Below are 23052 nucleotides of genomic sequence, written 5' to 3' on the forward strand. Positions count from 1 at the left end.
ATTGGAGGTAAAATGTTAACACAAATAATTAACCTAAGTATATAAGGTATTACTTTACTCTGCAAAAAAGGAGGGGAAAAAAAAGAATGGAGACAAGCCTCTCAACAAACATGCATTGAAAAAAAAGATATACAGTTTGTAAGATTTAGATGAGGAATAACTGAGTTTGGTTTATTCTCTTCAACCACAGTTTAGCCTTGTGAATGTAGACACTTGTCTTCCTGAGCAAATCGTCCAAATGATGTGTTTATATTACATGTACTAAAATGTACCTTTTGAAATTGGTTTCAGTTCCCCACAAATTTGGTGAGAGATTATCTGTGTCTGGATTAAATATTAAATCTTGCATCTATAAGTCCTTAAAATGTAATTTCATAAAAATTTTAAGACTGAAGCACAAACAAATAGAAATATTAAAGTGATGTCATGATGTAAACATAGGTAATCAAAGATTATGAAGCTCACCTCGACGAATGTTATCTACATGTAAGGCAAATTTCACATCATATTTTTTTTCTAGTTTGGGTACATCCCAAGATCAATATCCATGCAAGTTTGATTTAATTATAGATCTGCTCAAAAAACTTTTGACCTGTTTAGTAATCAAGAAAGTTTTGGTCAGTTCCAACATCCAAAGCAAGTCTGCAAGTTTAATCATAACAGGCCATAATATTATATAGCTACTCCAAAAAATTACCCTGGTCACTCATCTGGAAAATGTACGTCAGATTCAGAATCCAAGTATCCATCCCTAGATACATCATCCATGCTAATTTGGTTAAAATATGGCTAAAATATGGCTAAAATTCACTCATGTGGAAAATCTAGGTCAGATCCAGCATGCCAAGCAAGTGTGGTAGTGTCCATCCCTGGATGCATCATCCATGAAAGTTTGGTCCGGGTAGGGCTTATAGTTACTTGGGAATGGACCTGCTCCTAAAACTTTAACCTGGTCACTCATCCGGAAAATCTAGGTCAGATCCAGCATCCGAAGCAAGTATGGTAGTGTCCATCCCTAGATGCATCATCCATGCAAGTTTGGTCCAGGTAGGGCTTATAGTTACTTGGGAATGAACCTGATCCTAAAACTTTAACCTGGTACACATCTGGAAAATCTACATCAGATCCAGCATCAGAAGTAAGTGTGGCCATGTCCATCCCTAGATGCATCATCCATGCAAGTTTGGTCCAGGTAGGGCTTATAGTTACTTGGGAATGGACCTGCTCCTAAAACTTTAACCTTGTCACTCATCCGGAAAATCTAGGTCAGATCCAGCATCTGAAGCAAGTGTGGTAGTGTCCATCCCTAGATGCATCATCCATGCAAGTTTGGTCAATGTAGGGCTTATAGTTACTTGGGAATGGACTTGCTCCTAAAACTTTAACCTGGTCACTCGTCTGGAAAATCTAGGTCAGATCCAGCATCCGAAGCAAGTGTGGTAGTGTCCATCCCTAGATGCATCATCCATGCAAGTTTGGTTCAGGTAGGGCTTATAGTTACTTGGGAATGGGACTTGCTCATAAAACTTTAACCTGGGAAGCCGACGCTAATGCCGACACCGACGCCGACGCCGGGGGTATAGCATAAGCTCATCTCGACTTCGTCGAGGTGAGCTAAAAATGGTTGTTTTTACCAGAACATAAAAACATAATAACTTGTACAGTAAGCACCAAAGACTTCCCTGGAATTGACTAGCATGGTTTGGGAACACATGTAAACTGGAGAGGCTTGTGAACATTGGTCACTTGATATCAGTATACTGAAAATTGTAACATGCCCTGCTCAAATGAATGATGCTCAAATGAAATTTACTATGCTAGCTTTATTTGGTTTTATTTAGCTTTTTGCTGTATTCAATTATTTTGAATCTATACTTGATTTTTATATTCATTGGTTGACAAGACAATAAGGCAAGTAATGCAGCAAACTAAAACACTTTATGAAAATGCAGTTAATCATTCTGAACTGACCTTCACACCCTCCCCCCCCCCAAACACACACACATAACATCAACAGTACATGTGTATTCAATGTATTTGTACCATTTGACACATGACTTATCTTGAGTCCTAGTAAAGCTACTTATATTTATCCCCCCTGTACATATATTTTGCAGTCTATGTATTTTGCCTATTTCTTACCAAATGTAAATATTCAGCATTAGTTACACACTTTGATATTTATAAAACAGGAAATTTCTTGCCCAATACCATATCCCTTGAGATAATTTTTGTCTTAAGGTGATTATTTTGATGTTGTAATTGACAACAGTTTGTATCCTGAGAGTAACAGTAAACACCACAATATACCGGTAATGTTATTTAAAGAATGTTAACGGTTTTTGTTTAAATCAAATATGACTGAGCAGACAAAAATGGCAGCAGATAAAGCAATGTATTAGTACTTGTGATTTCAACAATACCCTTAAAATACCAACAACAAAAAAACTTATAAAAATGAGAATCATTTATCACAGTTGTTGTTGTCTGAAGCAACCTTGATAATCATTCAGAACAAAATGAAAATAGAAACTAAAAGTATAGAATAAATCAGACAGTACTAACCACCTTCACAGAAGGCTTTATTCCTCATTCTCTGTTTAATAAATACAATCTGTTTATCATTAGTTAGCAAATCTGGGATCCTCTACAATTCTCTTATCCTGTCATACTGAGATCAGTAATTTAAAATTAAAGCTATAATAAATTAAGTAGATCCTCAAGTTAGTAGTGGTTTGGGCTTTCCTGGATAAAAGCCATCCGTATTGCCAACATCAGAGTTTTTGAACTTTGTGTATCTGTAGTCTATTGGCATACCTAGAGAAAGATAAAATGGGTTTTTTTTTTCTTGAAACAAGATGTGACTACATGTATTTAACATTACACCAAAATCTGATAGCCTAACTCATACTATGAAGAAATCATATATTACCTGCTATATACTCTTCATTTAGTACAGCTATATGTTGTAATGACTGATAATTCTCCCCAGTATATTACTTGCTATATATACTCTATAGTGTTGTAATGACTGATAATTCTCCCCAGTATATTACTTGCTATATATACTCTATAGTTAGTACAGTTATAGTGTTGTAATGACTGATAATTCTCCCCAGTATATTACTTGCTATATATACTCTATAGTTAGTACAGTTATAGTGTTGTAATGACTGATAATTCTCCCCAGTATATTACTTGCTATATATACTCTATAGTTAGTACAGTTATAGTGTTGTAATGACTGATAATTCTCCCCAGTATATTACTTGCTATATATACTCTATAGTTAGTACAGTTATAGTGTTGTAATGACTGATAATTCTCCCCAGTATATTACTTGCTATATATACTCTATAGTTAGTACAGTTATAGTGTTGTAATGACTGATAATTCTCCCCAAGTATATTACCTGCTACATACTCTTCAGTTGGTACAGCTACAGTGTTGTAATGACTGATAATTCTCTCCTAGGACATGTATATGTATATTACCTGCTATATACTCTATAGTTGGTACAGCTATAGTGTTGTAATAACTGATAATTCTCCCCCAGTATATTACCTGCTATATACTCTATAGTGTTGTAATGACTGATAATTCTCCCCCAGTATATTACCTGCTATATACTCTATAGTGTTGTAATGACTGATAATTCTTCCCCAGTATATTACCTGTTATGTACTCTATAGTGTTGTAATGACTGATAATTCTTCCCCAGTATTTAACCTGCTATATACTCTATTTTGTTGAAATGACTGATAATTCTCCCCCAGTATATTACCTGCTATATACTCTATAGTGTTGTAATGACTGATAATTCTTCCCCAGTATATTACCTGTTATATACTCTATTTTGTTGTAATGACTGATAATTCTTCCCCAGTATTTAACCTGCTATATACTCTATAATGTTGAAATGACTGATAATTCTCCCTCAGTATAATACCTGCTATATACTCTATAGTGTTGTAATGACTGATAATTCTCCCTCAGTATAATACCTGCTATATACTCTATAATGTTGTAATGACTGATAATTCTACCCCAGTATATTACCTGCTATATATTCTATAGTGTTGTAATGACTGATAATTCTACCCCAGTATATTACCTGCTATATACTCTATAGTGTTGTAATGACTGATAATTCTCCCCCAGTATTTAACCTGCTATATACTATATAGTGTTGTAATGACTGATAATTCTTCCCCAGTATATTACCTGCTATATACTCTATAGTTGGTACAGCTATAGTGTTGTAATGACTGATAATTCTCCCCCAGTAAGTGTTCATGTGTTTATCATGTTTAGGATCCTCCTCTTCGTGGTAGAAGAATGACCCCCAACTGTCGGACAAAATGTAGCATTCTTCTTCAGGATCTATCTCCAAGTTCACCTTTTGTAGAAAACAAATATAAAACAAAGCATGTGTGATTAATCATTCCATTTTTTAAACAAAATTTATGATCAATTTAAATGGTGTGTGATTTACTAATCATTTTGTAAATTATACTTATATGTATACATCAATGATTGGGGTTATGTTCAAACTATATAGCATATTGCAATATAAACCAAGATAACAAACATGCACATCATAAATCTAATATCAATCCAATATGCCTCAACGTGCTTCAACTATGTTTGCTATCTTGAGAATCCCAATAATTGACCAGGCCTTTTTTATTTAGCGTCTGAAACAACCAACCATCAGTTGGATGGATGAAACCTCTTTTTTGTGTCATTCTGAGTTTTACCTGGTGCTTAGGAACTTTGCGTTTTGGTTCTAGGACATCTCTCAAATCCGGATGGTAACCCTCTGCTTCCATTTCCTCTAGTACCAACACAACATCCCAGTTACCATATGTCTTAGCTGGAAAACTGTCTGAGCATAGACTGTCCCCGAAATACACAACCTACAAAGGAATCCAGCTTGAAGTTATAGATCATCACAAGACATGGAATACCTGGAAATCATTTTTCAGTTGTACAATGACCACTCCTCCCCCAGTCATCAAAATACAGTGAAACCTGTCTAATCTGACATGCACTGGGAGACCAATTTTGTGTCGGAATAGACAGGATGTAAGGGGCCCGTTTTACAAAAGAACTTAAGAATAACACTAAAAATTTCAGTTGACTGTAAAATCTTACGAAACTTATGTTTCTGTTTAAATTTTTTTGGCATAAAAATATTTTTCTAAATTCTTTTCAAAAAGATTAAAACCATTTTCAAAGAAATGCGAAAATGAAAGTTATTTGCATAAAAACATTTTGATCTCAGTCATAAGTTTTTTTGTAAAACAGGGCCCTGATTACACAGTGTAAAAAAAACACATACAAAATAGTAAAATTGGAATGAAGGCAAATGTCAGAATTTACAGTGAAATGGATTGCACAGGTGTTGGATTAGACAGTTTTCATTCTATAAAGGCATTTAAAAATTCATGTACATGTATAACATCATTAACAAAGTCAATAGTCAGATTTCCACATTTCTAATCTGTTGAACAGTAAAGGTATACAAACCTTTGGATCAGATTTCCCTGTCTGTTTAGACAGGAATTTCATCAGATCTGTCCAATTTCCATTGGAGTAAGTTTTGAATGGTTCTAGTTCATCAACATTACCCTTGTTCTCTCCATTTTCTAAGAACAATAATAACATCAACACATTACAGGAAATCTATTAAGAACATGACAATCTATTAAGAAATGTAAATTGCCCTTCTCCATAATTACATGTATATCCACTGAATATTTTTTTTCTTACCAATTAACTTAAATTTATTTTTTTCTGTGAAGAATCCTGGTTTTCTGGCATCAGTGAGGTAGACATCAAAATAGTTTCTCCAGTCTGACCTGTAGACAGATATTTTGTATGGATATACATTGAGCAATTATGCTTTGTACTAGATAACTGAGATGAACAGAAGCCTGTGATGCCTTGATGAAAACAATTCTTTGGAAAATTCACAATTTTTCCTCAGAAACTAGATCTTTAATACAGTTAAAACATTAAAAAATGTATCTACCATAGAGAAATACATTGATTCAACAATTTTTTAAAAATTTTTGACATTTAAAAAAAAAATAGTCAACTACCCCAGCACTGTTTCAATGACCATTCCTGCAAAATCTATGGCTGATGATGTCATGAGAAAAACAACTCGTTTATCTTCCTTTAAGTCTTTTAACCACTCTTTGACACCATTACTGCTGGGCTGTAGATATTTCCCAGGATTCTTCTTTACACTGGGGAAGAACCATCCTGCATTTTCTACATAATACAATCAAATACACACTGTTTCACATGAAATATGGTGACAAGTGACATCTGTTATAATCTGTATTGTTTTTCTAAATGATTGAATTTTCTAAATGATTGAATTTGCATTAACATCAAATTTCAATTCAAAATGAATGTTAATTTGTATGTTAATCAACCTCTTTTATGTGGCAAGAATGTGCACTGACAATTCTCCACTTTCATGCAGATGGCATACGGCATGTATGAACTCAAGATAAAAGAACCATGCACAAAGAATCAATTTGGAATTGAAATTTGTGTGAAATTAATGGCAAATAAGTGAGTTTGAACGATACATAATGAATTTATGAATCGATATACATGTATGATATACATGTAGGTATGAAGAATTAAGTTTCTAAAAAGTTTTATTTTTTTAAGAAAAGAATTTTTATAAACTGTTTCATGCAAGAGGAGAGAAAATCAATTACTTGCAAACTGAGTTGGTATATAGTTTTCTCCAAAAGCACCATAAATATCTTTCCAGAAGTCATATTTTTCACATGGTCCACCATTCTATTGAGAAATAAGTCTTATTATCATTAAATGATTATCAAATTCCAAGCTCTTTGATTAGAACAAGCAATTTATGACTATTATTCAAGCAAATACAGTCAAACCTCGTTATCTTGAACTCGATGGGACCGAAATAAAACTTCAAGATATTCACTTCAACATATCCATGGTATTCGAGATATTCGTGTTCGAGATACCGAAGTTCAACTGTATTCTAAAAGTGTATGAAACAAAGACATTTGAAACTAGAATTAAAAGTAAAAAGACCATAATCCAGGATAAATACAGAAAAACAAGCTAGTAGTAGCAAAGTGGCAGTGACAAACAATTTTGATCATTATAAACATAATTCTTTAAATCTGATAAGTTCATAATACATTTTAAAACTAAAAGGAATGAAAATTCCCTGTGAATTCATAATAGTGTGTTTGTTGAAACCATAATTTACTCTAGTGTTAAAATGAGCTTCAACTATAAATAAATTTTTCAGATAAATAATTGCAGTAATGTGTAACTTCAGAATCACCTCTTTATCCAAAAAATCCACAATATGAGCACAACACACAAGGGCTGGGATGTCAAAGTAATTCTCGAAGAAACGGAATTTCATGTCTTCTACAAGAAAGAAATTCTCAATTTATAATCTCTCAAGCACAGAAAAAATAAAGTTTCGAAATAGACATTTCCACAAACATGCTTACTACCATGACTCTTGACATAACCTATGTGTACCTACAACTGTGACTCTAGACATGACCTATGTGTACTTACTGCCATGACTCTTGACATGACCTATGTGTACTTACTGCCATGACTCTTGACATGACCTATGTGTACTTACTGCTGTGACTCTTGACATGACCTATGTGTACTTACTGCCTTGACTCTTGACATGACCTATGTGTACTTACTACCTTGACTCTTGACATGACCTATGTGTACTTACTGCCTTGAGTCTTGACATGACCTATGTGTACTTACTACCTTGACACTTGATATGACCTATGTGTACTTACTGCCTTGACTCTTGACATGACCTATGTGTACTTACTACCTTGACACTTGATATGACCTATGTGTACTTACTGCCTTGACTCTTGACATGACCTATGTGTACTTACTACCTTGACTCTTGACATGACCTATGTGTACTTACTGCCTTGACTCTTGACATGACCTATGTGTACTTACTACCTTGACACTTGATATGACCTATGTGTACTTACTGCCTTGACTCTTGACATGACCTATGTGTACTTACTACCTTGACACTTGATATGACCTATGTGTACTTACTGCCTTGACTCTTGACATGACCAATGTGTACTTACTACCTTGACTCTTGACATGACCTATGTGTACTTACTGCCTTGACTCTTGACATGACCTATGTGTACTTACTACCTTGACACTTGATATGACCTATGTGTACTTACTGCCTTGACTCTTGATATGACCTATGTGTACTTACTGCCATGAAGCTTGACATGATCTATGTGTACTTACTGCCTTGACACTTGATATGACCTATGTGTACTTACTGCCTTGACTCTTGATATGACCTATGTGTACTTACTTCTGTGACTCTAGATATGACCTATGTGTACTTACTTCTGTGACTCTAGATATGACCTATGTGTACTTACTACCTTGACTCTTGACATGACCTATGTGTACTTACTGCCTTGACTCTTGACATGACCTATGTGTATACTTACTGCCATGAATCTTGACATGATCTATGTGTACTTATTGTTGTGACTATTGACATGACCTATGTATACTTACTGCTGTGACTCTTGACATGATCTACGTGTACTTACTGCCATGACTCTTGACATGACCTATGGCCTCCTGAAAGTGTTCCCAGTGTAAATCTTCACCATAAACAGATAACAATTCCTCTTTTTCCATCATTCGGGTTCCATGACTACACCTTAAAAAATTGGAAAACAACACACTGAAGAATAATTCTAGAAAGATTCTGACAAATGGCTACCAATTTGTACTTAACAGGGTCTACCTCTAAAGATTTATACAAAAGGAAAGAAAGAAAGAGGATGTTAACAAAGTAGTTAATTTTACTTGAAAAACTAAATTTCCTTCTTTTGTGATGAACACTGATATGTAGCTATTCAATTCAATTTACTGACATCACCATGTTGGCATACAGTCAAGATATAACAAATCAAATGATAAACAGAAAACTGAATTATAACATAATGGCTACAGCATGCAAAACAAATTTACACAATTCTTTATAGTACATGGATTTGTTTTCTCTGCATAAAGTATCTATATTTAAATAGCAACACATGTACATACATGTACATGGATTTGTTTTCTCTGCATAAAGCATCTATATCTAAATAGCTACATATGTACATAACATTTAACTTTTGTAGCATTTTAATCACATGGGTTAACTATTTCTTTAAAGGGTTCAGTACCACAGTATAGTTTATCACTAAAAATATCACAATATTGAAATTGAAGTTTGTCATACATAGGTCAGTAAAGTACAAAATGCTTTCAACAAATAATTTACAAGCATAGCATATACATTTTTGTTAATGATAATTGGATTACAATATCTGCCTGTTTCAATAAATAGTGAATTTGCACTAATTCTTAATTTTGTTAGCTGTGTTTGTTTTCAAAGAAAATCTTTTAAGTAATTAATCCTGCAATTTATACTTGGTACAATTTAAGGCTTTATCATAGAAAAAAAGTTTTCCTGAGTTTGACAATGAAATTTTCCTCTGTTCATAGATCATGTCAACAAAAGTTTTATCTACCACTTTAAAGTCTAAACTCGTTAAAACTATAGCTCTTCAGACAATTGCCCAAGTGAGCTGTTCGATTAGATACTTATAATCAATAGTTCATTGTTAAATTAAAACAAGGAATTTATGGCATATTGTACTCAAAATATTTTCTGAATATCAAAGCGACAAAAGAAGATGAACATGTGTAAAGATGACTTCAATGTTTTTCAATTTTCATATACATGTACAACAAAAGTATTTATTGTAATGTTAACTAATTTTAAAAATATTTAGGAAATATCTAGATTTGTAAGCATCTCAAGTATGTGGATATTTATAATGGAACTTGTTTCTTAATTGCTTTGCATTAAAGACTTTAAAAGGTTTATGAATTTGAAATAGAAATTTTCAATCAGGAACATTAGTCTTTGCAGACTGGTATTCAGTTGATGATTTACAAAATTAAAAAAAAATTGTGTATAGTAGTTGTTTTGCATTATTTTTTATGGGAAATATATAATAACTTACTTGAGGATTTTTCCATCATGACCCAATTTGAGAATGTTGCCCTTTTCTGAGTCAAGGAATAAACCTTTGCATCTGTTAAAAAAAATAAAATGAAATGAGCTCACCTCTGAAATAACCCTAAATCATTATGTTAGCTATAAAAATCCTATTTTTACAATGTGCTTTTAATCCTTGTATATCTACCATTTACTCTATAAAATTATGTAAAACTCATACCAATAAAGTTTATCTTTTATATGGAAAGTTCATACAAAGTGTATGCAACCTTTGACTAAAAAAAAACCCAAAAAGTCTTCAAAACACTTTTAAAAACTTTTAACAAATACTTTAAATTAAAATTCTGGCAAAGTCCATGTGAATCTGATTCTATCTTCTATATATCAAAACTCACACAATAAAGTCTTTGTGAACATCAAATTTACTCACAGAAAATCCTTGTGAAGGCTGAGTTTGTCTTTTATTTTGGGGTCATATCCCTGCTTAATGAGACTTTCACATAGGGAGTCATAGGCAAGCTAAAAATAAACAATAAATCGGATAATTACTCAGATATCACCAACCCTCTCCAGTATAATAAAATCAAATTACCAGTAAGCATTTCTTATACAAGGCAATGTTAACTTTTGGTGCAACTTAATATATAGGATCTTCACTTGATACAAAAGATCTTTAAAACATTTAAATGTTCCAATTAAAACAGTTTTAATTTTTTCTCCGAATTTATAATCGCACCTTGAAACTAAATGTTGACCACATCAGACCCTGAGAAGTCAAAACTGAACTTACAAAATATGAAGATACATGTGTACTTCAAATAAAAATCTGTGCACATTAATTGGATAATTAATCCATCAGATGTGGGTGTAACCTTTTAGATTCTAAAGTTTAGGCCAAACTAATATCCTCAATATCAAACTTACACTGTACATGGGGTTTTTACTTAATAATCTAATGAAATTGGAGCTTTGTTGCTTCTAGAAGAGGAATATCATGGATCATTTCCTTTATAATCCAATCAAAAAATTTTGACCTAATTTTTGCCCAAAGCCTCTTTCCACTCATCTGATGTATCTCTGATTTTAACGTTAGAATATCTAAAATTTTCAGTGGGAAAGGTACATAGTAGGGTTCATGTATATTGCGTATGTCCTTAATATGACCAATAGACGACTTTCACACTCATAAGAGTTATCTCTCTAAGTCTGCGTAACGCTCATATTTGTTATAATTTACCTGTAAATATTTTAAACTTTAAAACGTTTTCAGACTATTTTGTAATATTTCAGTATTGCCATACCATATAGGGCATGAAAGAAAACATAACGAACATATACATACAGATTTAATTTGCAAGACACTGCCCCATAAGTAAATAAGTAATAAAGAAGTAATCTTGGTAATATAGGGGGTTACACCAGTTGACCACAGTTTGACCCCGAAAAGGGAAATAACTTTTGTAAATGTGACAGTCATGCATGGTCCTGTTGTTCTTGAAAAGAATTTTAGATTTTTCCCCTTCATATTCTCATGTGAAAAAGAATTGGCTTCAATAAATCAGATAAATTAAGAAGAAAAAAAATTCAAACTGTGATACTTTTGTAGACAATAATTGTTCATTTGATAGCCTTGGCCCATCCTCACAACGTCAGGGGTCCTGATTCAGCACGTTGCCTTTGGACGACGACGTGTTGCCTCAGGACCCCTGACGTTGGGAGGATGGCACACCATGACCGAAAATGAAAGTAGAAAGTACGTGCTATCGCAAACTCAAAAATTATTTCTTTCATCATGAAACAATAATTTTCTTACAGTCTTACATTCATTAATTCTACCAGTCTATATTTTGCCAGTGTATGATCCAAATCAAATCCAACTGCATCATAGTCGGCCAAACAAAATTTGTCATCCACGTCTGTCATTGCCTCTGTTGGAAGAAAACGAGAATCACGAACCCGATAGATTCTGTTCCCACATATCATCGATCGACGAATGAGACCACGGACTACGCCTGACAACATCGGCCCCAAACAAACGTCAGGCTCATCGTCATCTGACTTACCGTCTTACCGAGTATCGACTGGTCTTACAATATGATAGACGACATATACAAAGAGAATATCGAACCCGACTGATATTGACATAATTACTGTAAACCAACTTTTATTCGTGTGCGAGAAATATTCGCGAGTTTCTCGAACTTCATTTACTCGCGAATATTAATAGCCGCGAACCATTTATTTTACTTTGTATTTGTAGAGAATGTTTACTGAGTCGCAGAAATTAATCGTCGCGGATTGATTTTAAACTGACGAATCGCGAATAAAAAATGACGCGAATAATAGTTGGTTTACAATATATCAGATTCAAAGCGTTAGGATGGAAGGTGTCCCATTCTTCCTGTGATTTAACAGCAGGTGCATAACTGTTGGATATACATTTTCAACAGTGAAATACTGTGATTTATTTATTGAATAAAAGTGATATTCTCTCACAGTGTGAAAGGATACCAAAATGATATTCTCTCACAGTGTGAAAGGATATCAAAGTAAGTAAAAAATAATTTCTGGCCTGTCATAAAATAGAGATAGTAACAATACATCTTGATAGAGCTAAAACTGCAAATTTCTTCCCAAATAAGTTGCTAAAATCCGTGCTATGTAATGTTTTCAATCTCACAACTGCTATGCTATGACGTTTCAACCGCACAACTATGACATCAAGCCTATGACACTGTGTTAAGAAAAGACAGAGGCAAAGGGAAAATCAAAGAAAATGTAATAAACAGAAAATTCAATGTTTTGTAGATGAATATGGAATTTATTTCACTCATGAGACAGGATTTTTTGATATTTTCACTCGTGCTTCGCACTCGTGAAAATATAAAAAAATCCTGTCCCACTCGTGAAATAAATTCCATACTCATCTACAAAACATTGAATATCCTCTATATACCTCTAGACATGTCTAGAATTGGATTGTTTGTCGGGTAAAACTTACAACATATATTAATTCTACATTAAAAGATTTTTTTTTTTAAATTGAAAAAAAAAGCATTCGATCATTTTCAAAAGGTTTTAACTAAGAAAATTATATGTAAATTTAGAATAAGTGCAAATAATCTCAAAATTGAAAGTGGAAAATATGAAAAAGTTGAAAACATGGAGGAACAGAAAACTATCCTTGAAAGAATTAATAAAAGAACTGGACTAGAATGGTGGAAGATGAGATTCATTCACCGATTGAATGTCCCTTGTTTAACCAGATGTTTTGTTATGACATTGACTCAAGGTCATTCTGGCAAGTTCATGGTAGTGACAGAAAAAGTGCAAAATTCTAGTCTATAAATTTGTGTAACCAGAGAGTAGAAAATTGCAACGGACCAGACCAGGATTCAAACTCGGCCCCCTGAACCTCCAGTCGGGTGCTCTACCAACTGAGCTATCTGGCTACCGGCGATTGATCCCATCTGACCACCACATTCCTCCCTCCTTAAAGGTCTTCAGTCCCCGAAGACACCAACCCAGGCTCTTCCCTGGCAGGTCTTTCACCTGTCACTTCCAGGGCATGGCACGACACCAAATGTAATGGGAGAGAAGAAAAATGCGACGGATCAGACCAGGATTAGAACGGGCCCCCTTAATCTCCAGTCAGGTGCTCTACCAACTGAGCTATCTGGCTACTGGCGATTGAACCCGTCTGACTGCCACATTTATAATGGAGAATCATTTGAATATCATAATCCATACAAATATTGTTTATGGCCTGAGGGTGTGTCATAACCTTAATTCAAGGTCATTCCTGCAAGTTCAAGATCACTGGAAGAAAAAATATAAAATTCTTGTCTGGGCTATATGTGTGCAACTGAGAATCATTAGAAGCTCATACTTAGTACAAAAATTGAGGGTGTGTCATTACCTTGACCCAAGCTCATTATGGCAAATTCAAGGTCACTGACATAAAAATCCATTACAAGTCTATAATTTTCTAATAGAGAAACATTGGATGTTCACATTTTACTAAAAGATTACTTATGACCAGAGTATGTGCATTTTTTTTAATCAATTGAAGGTCTTTTTGGCAAGTAAAAGGTCACATTTACAACATTTGAATTGGCACTGTAAAAAAAACAAGAGGCCCATGGGCCTTGAATCGCTCTTCTGATTAACTGTACAACCTATCACTTCTATTTGAAGCCTCGAAGTATCCTGTATATTTACATAAACCCTTGAAATTCCAATTCACACTCTGAGAACCCAAGATGATTCTAAGCCAATTAGTACCTGAGAGTTGCTCATGGTGACCTACTTATCACTTGTCATTCTCTGAGGACCCATCAACTAAGTTTGATGATTCTAAGCCAATTAATACCTAAAATATTTTTTAAAATTATAATCATAAAATTTTATAAGTGGGTCAAAGTGACCTACTTTTCAATTGTTTTACTCCAAGGACCCAAGATGCATCAACTGACAAAGTTTGATGATTCTAAGCCAATTAGTACCTGTAATATTTAATTAAAGCCATAAATTTTCAAAAGTAGGTCACCGTGACCTACTTTTCAGTTGCTGTACTCCGAGGACCAAAGATACATCGACTGACAAAGTTTGATGATTCTAGCCAATAAGTACCCAAAATATTTAATTACAGCCATAAATTTTCAAAAGTAGGTCACAGTGACCTACTTTTCAGTCAACCTACTCCGAGGACCAAAGATGCATCAACTGACAAATTTTGACGATTCTAAGCCAAATAATTCCTGAAAATATTAAATACAGCCATAAAATTTCAAAAGTAGGTCACCGTGACCTACTTTTCAGTTGTTGTACTCCGAGGACCCAAGATGCATCAACTGACAAAGTTTAATGATTCTAAGCCAATTAGTACCCGAAATATTTGATTAAAGCCATAAATTTTCAAAAGTAGGTCACCGTGACCTACTTTTAGTTGTTGTACTCCGAGGACCCATGACGCATAAACTGACAAAGTTTTATGATTCTAAGCCAATTAGTACCCGAAATATTTTATTAAAGCCATAAATTTTCAAAAGTAGGTCACCGTGACCTACTTTTCAGTTGCTGTACTCCGAGGACCAAAGATACATCGACTGACAAAGTTTGATGATTCTAGCCAATAAGTACCCAAAATATTTAATTACAGCCATAAATTTTCAAAAGTAGGTCACAGTGACTTACTTTTCAGTCAACCTACCCCGAGGACCAAAGATGCATCAACTGACAAATTTTGACGATTCTAAGCCAAATAATTCCTGAAAATATTAAATACAGCCATAAAATTTCAAAAGTAGGTCACCGAGACCTACTTTTCAGTTGTTGTACTCCGAGGACCCAAGATGCATCAACTGACAAAGTTTAATGATTCTAAGCCAATTAGTACCCGAAATATTTGATTAAAGCCATAAATTTTCAAAAGTAGGTCACCGTGACCTACTTTTCAGTTGTTGTACTCCGAGGACCCATGACGCATAAACTGACAAAGTTTTATGATTCTAAGCCAATTAGTACCCGAAATATTTTATTAAAGCCATAAATTTTCCGAAAGTAGGTCACGGTGACCTACTTTTTAGTCGACCTACTCCGAAGACCCATGACGCATCAACTGACAAAGTTTGATGATTCTAAGCCAATTAGTACCTGAAATATTTAATTATAGTCATATAAATTGAAAAGTAGGTCACGGTGACCTACTTTTCAGTTGACCTTTTTTGAGGACCCAAGATGCATCAACTTACAAAGTTTTATGATCATAGGACTTAAAATGTCCAAATTATGCCTCTAAAATGCTTTGAAATCGAATGCCTGCAAAGTTCAAAAAGTAGGTCACTGTGACCTACTTTTTAATAATTATGTTTTTTGGCCCCAAGATGCATCATCTTACAAGATTTAATGATTCTAAGCCTCCCCGTATTCGAATTAATGACCTTAATTATTTTAAAAAAGATTAGCCATTAAATTCAAAAAGTAGGTCAAGGTGACCTACTTTTTAGTTGACGTACTTTGAGGACCCAAGATGCATCAACTGACAAAGTTTGATGATCATAGGCCTTAAATTGTTCAAAATATGCCTCAATCATTTTGAAAAAGAATGGCCGCAAAATTTAAAAAGTAGGTCACCGTGACCTACTTTTGAGTCAACATGATATGAGGTCCTTAGATGCACCAACTGACAAGATTTGATGATCCTAGTCCTTATAGTAAGCAAAATATCAACATTTTAATAAAATGTAATTTTTGGTCAACTTTGAAGTGACCTTGAGACCACGCCCTTTGCCCCAGGGTAAATCCCCGTGCAAATTTTAATCTACAACATATCCTCATCCTTTTGTGTAAGTTTGGTGATAATCTGCCCAGTGGTTCTTGAGAAGAAGATTTTTTAGCAACCAGTACTTTTGTTTCTATTTTCCTAATTATCTCCCCTTGTTAAAGGGTCACAACCCCAGTTTTAGTATAAACGGGAGCCCTTGGGCCAAGGATACCCTGTGACAAATTTGACAATAATTGGCCAAGGGGTTCTTGAGTTATGGCCCATATTCTAAAAAGTTTACGCACACCGCACAAATGGCCATAGCATTAGCTCTTTGAGCCTTTGGCTCAGAAGAGCTAAAAATGCAGCAGGGGTATTATTTGTGAGGTTACTTACAGTACCTCTAGTTAAATAGCAATCTAATTAAAATTAGATGTTCCGAATCCGCTACCGCTTCTCAAACATCTAACAACATCCCATTAGGGGTCACGTCAGAGCGACCTCTCGATTATGAATAGATATTTTGGCCAATCAGATTCAACCTTCTGTATACGATTCTAAAATTAGTTCGACGGCCACATCTTAACATTATTGATGCTCAGTAGACTGTCTTACGTTGAATTAAAGTAATTTTGAACGTATAGTCCGCCAATCTGCCATTCTTACCTAAATAATGCAAACGAAAATGCACAAACTACATGTATACGTCTATATATTCCGCAGGTCACATTCATATTTAGCACGGTCTTTACCATGCATATTTTGTTTACTACGAAACCCCTCGGGCGTTTAGGTTTGGCAGTAAAAAAAGAAACGCATCCAAACTATAAGCCAAGATTTCAGAGACGGCGATTTTATTGGGTAATCGAAAGGTCCCTCTGACGTGACCCCAGATGGGATGTTGTTAGATGTTTGAGAAGCGGTAGCGGATTCGGAACATCTAATTTTAATTAGATTGGTTAAATAGTGCATTAAAGTTGACATTTTTTTTAACTTTCAAGTGACCAATATTATTTTAATATATGTAATATGTACCTATAGCCAACATTGAAGCAGTTATATGAGGAGGTGGGTAAAAGGACAAAGTAAAGAGAGAGTGAGGGGTCCAAGTACCCAGTAGATAATGACAAATTTCAAACAAAAGATGAGATTTTTTTTTTTTTTATTGAACCACTCTGTAAATGACAATTGGTAAAATTTAAAACAATTGTAGGTACAGGTAAATGTGTTAATACTTGAGACTTCATAAAAAATACAAAAATAAGTATTGCAATTGATACAAGCTACTGCATTCACTCTGCATATAGAAAATGAAACAAAAGCTTCCTAAAAAATGTATTTTGAAGAGAAACTGTGCAGTATTCATTCAAAGAGTGTGCAATTTAAAGACTTAGTTCCTTGTATTTTCCTACAGTTTTTGAAACAATGCCATTTTAAAAGTTGCACCCAATGTGGACATGTAAAACACTAAATACCCATTTTTAAAAAAAAAAAAACTTAACTGTCTAGTACAGTAAAACCTCATTATCTCGAACTCAATAGGACTGAGGAAAAAAAACTTCGAGATATTTGAGGATTTGAGATATCAAGGGTAAAATAATCAAAGAATAAGTGTTTGGGACTTCCAAATTACTTCGACATATCCATGGTATTCAAGATATCAGTGTTGGAGACTTAGTTCAACTGTACATATTTTTAAAAATTAGGTAAGATATTGAATCTGGAATTTCTACATTTAAAATAAAATTTATATCAAAATTTTAGGACCTAAGCACATACTGTAAAATAACTTTTATTATCTTGCAAGAAATATTTTGACTTTTGTGACCTTCTTTTACCCACATCTTCATAGTGTAGAATGTTTCCCCACTGGCAGAAATTAATAGTTTTGGATCATGGATTTCAAACTGATACATCACAAAATAAAAGTTGTTATTTTACAGTACCCAGGTGCCCACGGACACATACACTAGAGACAAAGACCATATATCTGATGAAGGAATCACATATACTACTGACATTAGAACCACTTATGTAGGTAATAAAGACCACTTATGATGGTAACAAGTCTAAGATAAATGCATCTTGATGCCAGTTAAATCCCCTTCTTAACTGCATGTTTTGTATGATGACCAGTGTTTAAGGTGTTCATAATTGGAATTCATCATAAAAAGTAAATTTGTTTTTCAATTAAGATTTTGAATATTAATTGACATTTGCAAAAAAAATATGGCAATGATTTTATGCTATGATTGTGGTTGTAGTTTTTTCCTGAGGATAAACATACAATAAGGCTATATAAAATTAAAATTATGGTTCTTGGGCCCGCATGCGTCCATTTTGAGGTAGCAGCATTGCAATTTTTCCATATTTCCGATAAAATAAAAAGTTGGAAATGCACCATACAACAGTGAGATATATTCAATCGATCTGACTTGCATGCTCGAGATTACTTGTAAATTGGAGAGAATTGTTAATCTTATTGCTCATGTCACAGGTGGTGAAAAGTCTCAACCGGGACTCAAACCCAGGACCTCTGGCGTACTGTACCAGCATTCTAACCACTGAGCTATTGAGACCCGATATATTGACTGACTTTCACACACCTGTGAACCTGGTGACACTCACTTACTAACATATATAATATTGAAAATAGAGACAAGTTTTGTATGATGATGGTTCAATGAAATTACTTGACCATCTTTGTATGGTTTTTATATAGCTGATTGTCATATGCAATTATTTCAAATCTTTACGTGGTTTATATTAAAGTTGTTTAAATAAATAAAATAAGGCACTTAAGACAGAAAATTAAAATACTTTGATATACATGAATGAAAATGAGATGAATCTCATGAAGTTAAGAGATTCCTGGAAAAAAACTCCACCACCACACGCACATACAGAATACACAAAAATGGTGTGTTCTTCCTTATATCTGACATAGCTGTCATGAACAAAATACATGTAATACATAATTATATAATTGGAATGTTTCTGTATCCCTGAACTAAGTTCTTGGTATATAATTGACCTTGCCAACTTTATAAAACAAATAAAACATGATAACATCATCAGCAGTATTCAAAGACTGTGATCTTCAGCTTTACACCATATGACACGGGTCCTATATTAACCACTTATATGATCATTTGGGGCATATCCAGCAGTGTATTAACCTTACCTAGATACATGTGTATATAGTTACTGAGCATTGGTTATATACACACTCCAGATATCAAATCAAACATATTTTTTTCCTTGTTCATTAACCTTGTCACAAAGGTGATTATTTTGATGTCATAATAGACAGTAATTTGGATCCTTAAAAGCATAACAAATCAATGTACTACAATTTCGCAAAATCAGAAAATGTTAACATTTTTTTTAGGAACATCTAAATAGTACACACTAAAGATTTCTATTTGTAGGATAGTTTTATGGAAATAGAGTGATCTGCCCTATATACAGGTATTTTCCAATGCAATTTTTCTGCTAACTAATACTTCATTGTCTTTGAACATTTCCTTTTTCCTTGGAAAATATGGTACATACCTTATGTTGAAAATGAATAGATAAAATCAATATGTACACCTTTATATGATGTAATTTTCTCAAAGTCAAAAAACCTTTTTCATTAGTGTTTACAGCTTCTTAAATCTGATATGATGAAGCATACATATATATAAGAAAAACAAGAGGCCCAAGGGCCTTAACGGTCACCTGAGTATAATACAACAATTTCGAAGTTAAATACACTGATAGATGAGGATCAACAAAATAATTAGTATAGTATTCAGTATCAGCTCATGAATTAAGTTCTAATCTGTGCCCCACTTAACACTATCACCATGCAGACTATTGACAAACTATTTGTGCTTCTGTACTATTTTTAAACCCATATTAAGACCTCTAGCATTGACCTCTCTTATGGTCTTTGAAAAACTTTTAATAAGATAAGTTATTTCTGTCTCATTTTTATTTATCTATTACTTACAGGTCTACCTGATTATTAAAACTAAGAAAGTACTTTTTTAATTATACGATAAACATTCTTGCATAACTATCTTATTCTATTAACCTTTCAAATACATTATTTACAGTGATTAATTATCAAAGGTGAATGGAAAAGGGGAATAACTTCTCTCAGTAGAATACAAATTAATAGAGCCCTGCCCAGGACCAGAATGCTTAGATGAATGATCCAGATGTTTAAAAATCTGGTAGAAATACACTTACTCATATCATTTAAACTTTTCCTCAGTTTGCTTCTGATATACCCAGAAGCAGAGAAGAATTTCACAGGTACAATGCATTTTCACTACAGATTCAACAAAGCCTTACTTTAACATCAGAACCCAAGACCAAGGGTCAAGAAATTTACAAATTTGGAAGAGTTACCCTCATCATCATAACTATGGACTTCAAAGAATTAACACTTTTCCACTATATTATCAAAAGCCCCCCCCCCCCCTCGTTATGCCAGGACCCCTGACCCTAGGACCACAAGATTTAAAAATTCTGTTCAAAGCTCCCATTTTCATCTAAGCAATTTATTTATCAGCTCAACACTAAGGAGCAGACAGGATTAATTAATGATTAATTAATAGAATTAATGCTTTTTCACTATATAATCAATAGAGCCCCCCCCCCCCCCCCCCCCAAGAACCCCAAAAACTGAGGCCATATATTTAAAAATTTTGGAAGAGGCATCCTTGTCTATCATAATCATGCACTTAGTTTGTTTAAATAGTCTCCAGTAGCAGAGAAGAAGATTTTCAAAGAATCAAATGCATTTTCACTATATAATCAATAGAGCCCCGCCCTAACACCAGAAACCCTGACCCTGGGGCCATGAATTTCACAATTCTGGAAGAGGCACTCTTTCTCATCATAACTATGTACTAAGTAACTTTATTTAATACCCAGGAGCAGAGAAGAAGATTTTCAAAGAATTAAAGCATTTTCACTATATAATCAATAGAGCCCCACCCTAACACCAGAACCCCTGACCCAGGGGCCATGGCTTTCACAATTCTGGAAGAGGCCCACCTCCTCATCATAACTATGTACTTAGTTTATCACCTTAATGCCCAGGAGCAGAGGAGAAGATTTTCAAAGAAATAATGCATTTTCACTATATAGTTGATAGAGCCCCGCCCTAACACCAGAACCCCTGACCCTGGGGCCATGAATTTCACAATTTTGGAAAAGGTACTCTTGCTCATTATAAATATGTACTTAGTTACTTTATTAAATATCTAGAAGCAGAGAAGAAGATTTTCAATAAATTAATGCATTTTCACTATATAATCAATAGAGCCCCGCCCTAACACCAGAACCCCTGACCCTGGGGCCATGAATTTCACAATTTTGGAAGAGGCACTCTTGCTTATCATAACTATGTACTTAGTTCTTTTAATTAATACCCAGGAGCAGAGAAGAAGAATTTCAAAGAATTAATGCATTTTAACTATATAATCTATAGGGCCCCGCCCTAACACCAGAACCCCTGACCCTGGGGCCATGAATTTCACAATTTTGGAAGAGGCACTCTTGCTCATTATAACTATGTAATTAGTTCCTTTATTTAATACCCAGGAGCAGAGAAGAAGACTTTCAAAGAATTAATGCATTTTCACTATATAATCAATAGAGCCCCGCCCTAACACCAGAACCCCTGACCCTGGGGCCATGAATTTCACAATTCTGGAAGAGGCACTCTTTCTCATCATAACTATGTACTAAGTAACTTTATTTAATACCCAGGAGCAGAGAAGAAGATTTTCAAAGAATTAATGCATTTTCACTATATAATCTATAGAGCCCTGCCCTAACACCAGAAACCCTGACCCTGGGGCCATGAATTTCACAATTTTGGAAGAGGCACTCTTGCTCATCATAACTATGTACTTAGTAACTTTATTTAATACCCAGGAGCAGAGAAGAGGATTTTCAAAGAATTAATGCATTTTCACTATATAATCAATAGAGCCCCGCCCTAACACCAGAACCCCTGACCCTGGGGCCATGAATTTCACACATATTTGGAAGAGGCACTCTTGCTCATCATAACTATGTACTTAGTAACTTTATTTAATACTCAGGAGCAGAGAAGAAGATTTTCAAAGAAATAATGCACTTTCACTATATGATCTATATAGCCCCACCTTGGGGCCAGAACCCCTGACCCAGGGGCCATGAATTTCACAATTTTGGTAGAGGGCTCAATGCTTATTACAATGATGCCAACAGTTTGACTGCTTGATGTCCAGGAGTAAAGAAGAAGATTTTTAAAGATTGCATTATTTTTGGTGGTTTTAGCCCCACCCCTCAGGCCCCAGGGGGGCAGGGACCATGAAATTCACAATTTTTGTTCCCCTTCACCTATAGATGCTATATACCAAATTTGGTTGAAATTGGTTGAGCGGTTCTAGAGAAGAAGTTAAAAATGTTCAAAAGTTAACGCACGACGGACGACGACGGACGAAAACAGATAGCAATAGGTCACCTGAGTGACTCAGGTGACCTAAAGACATATTGCATTAGTTATATACATGAGATTTCAAAAATACCCTAAAGTTAAAAAAAGAAGCTTATAAAAACTAAAATATTGATTTATCACAGTTATTGCTAAAGCAATCGAGACAATTATTCAGTACAAAAA

The 23052-nt window shown here is 34.3% G+C and overlaps 1 protein-coding gene across 1 annotated transcript; it reads right to left on the reverse strand.

Annotated features, from left to right (window-relative positions):
• Positions 1-2449: 2449 nt before the first annotated feature.
• LOC133185477 (5'-nucleotidase domain-containing protein 1-like) lies at positions 2450-12175 on the reverse strand. The gene is made up of 12 exons (XM_061320725.1): positions 11942-12175; positions 10551-10639; positions 10125-10196; positions 8652-8764; positions 7355-7443; positions 6744-6828; positions 6108-6282; positions 5776-5864; positions 5533-5651; positions 4761-4919; positions 4225-4399; positions 2450-2817 (listed from the first exon to the last, which is right to left on the reverse strand). The coding sequence occupies exons 1-12, from the start codon at positions 12140-12142 to the stop codon at positions 2720-2722; spliced, it is 1464 nt and encodes a 487-aa protein (XP_061176709.1). The 5' UTR covers positions 12143-12175; the 3' UTR covers positions 2450-2719.
• Positions 12176-23052: the final 10877 nt, after the last annotated feature.

This window comes from Saccostrea echinata, unplaced genomic scaffold (assembly GCF_033153115.1).
Source record: "Saccostrea echinata isolate AGI-Se365-2 ecotype Australia unplaced genomic scaffold, CSIRO_AGI_Sech_v1 ptg000012l, whole genome shotgun sequence".
Classification (NCBI taxonomy): Eukaryota; Metazoa; Mollusca; class Bivalvia; order Ostreida; family Ostreidae; genus Saccostrea; species Saccostrea echinata.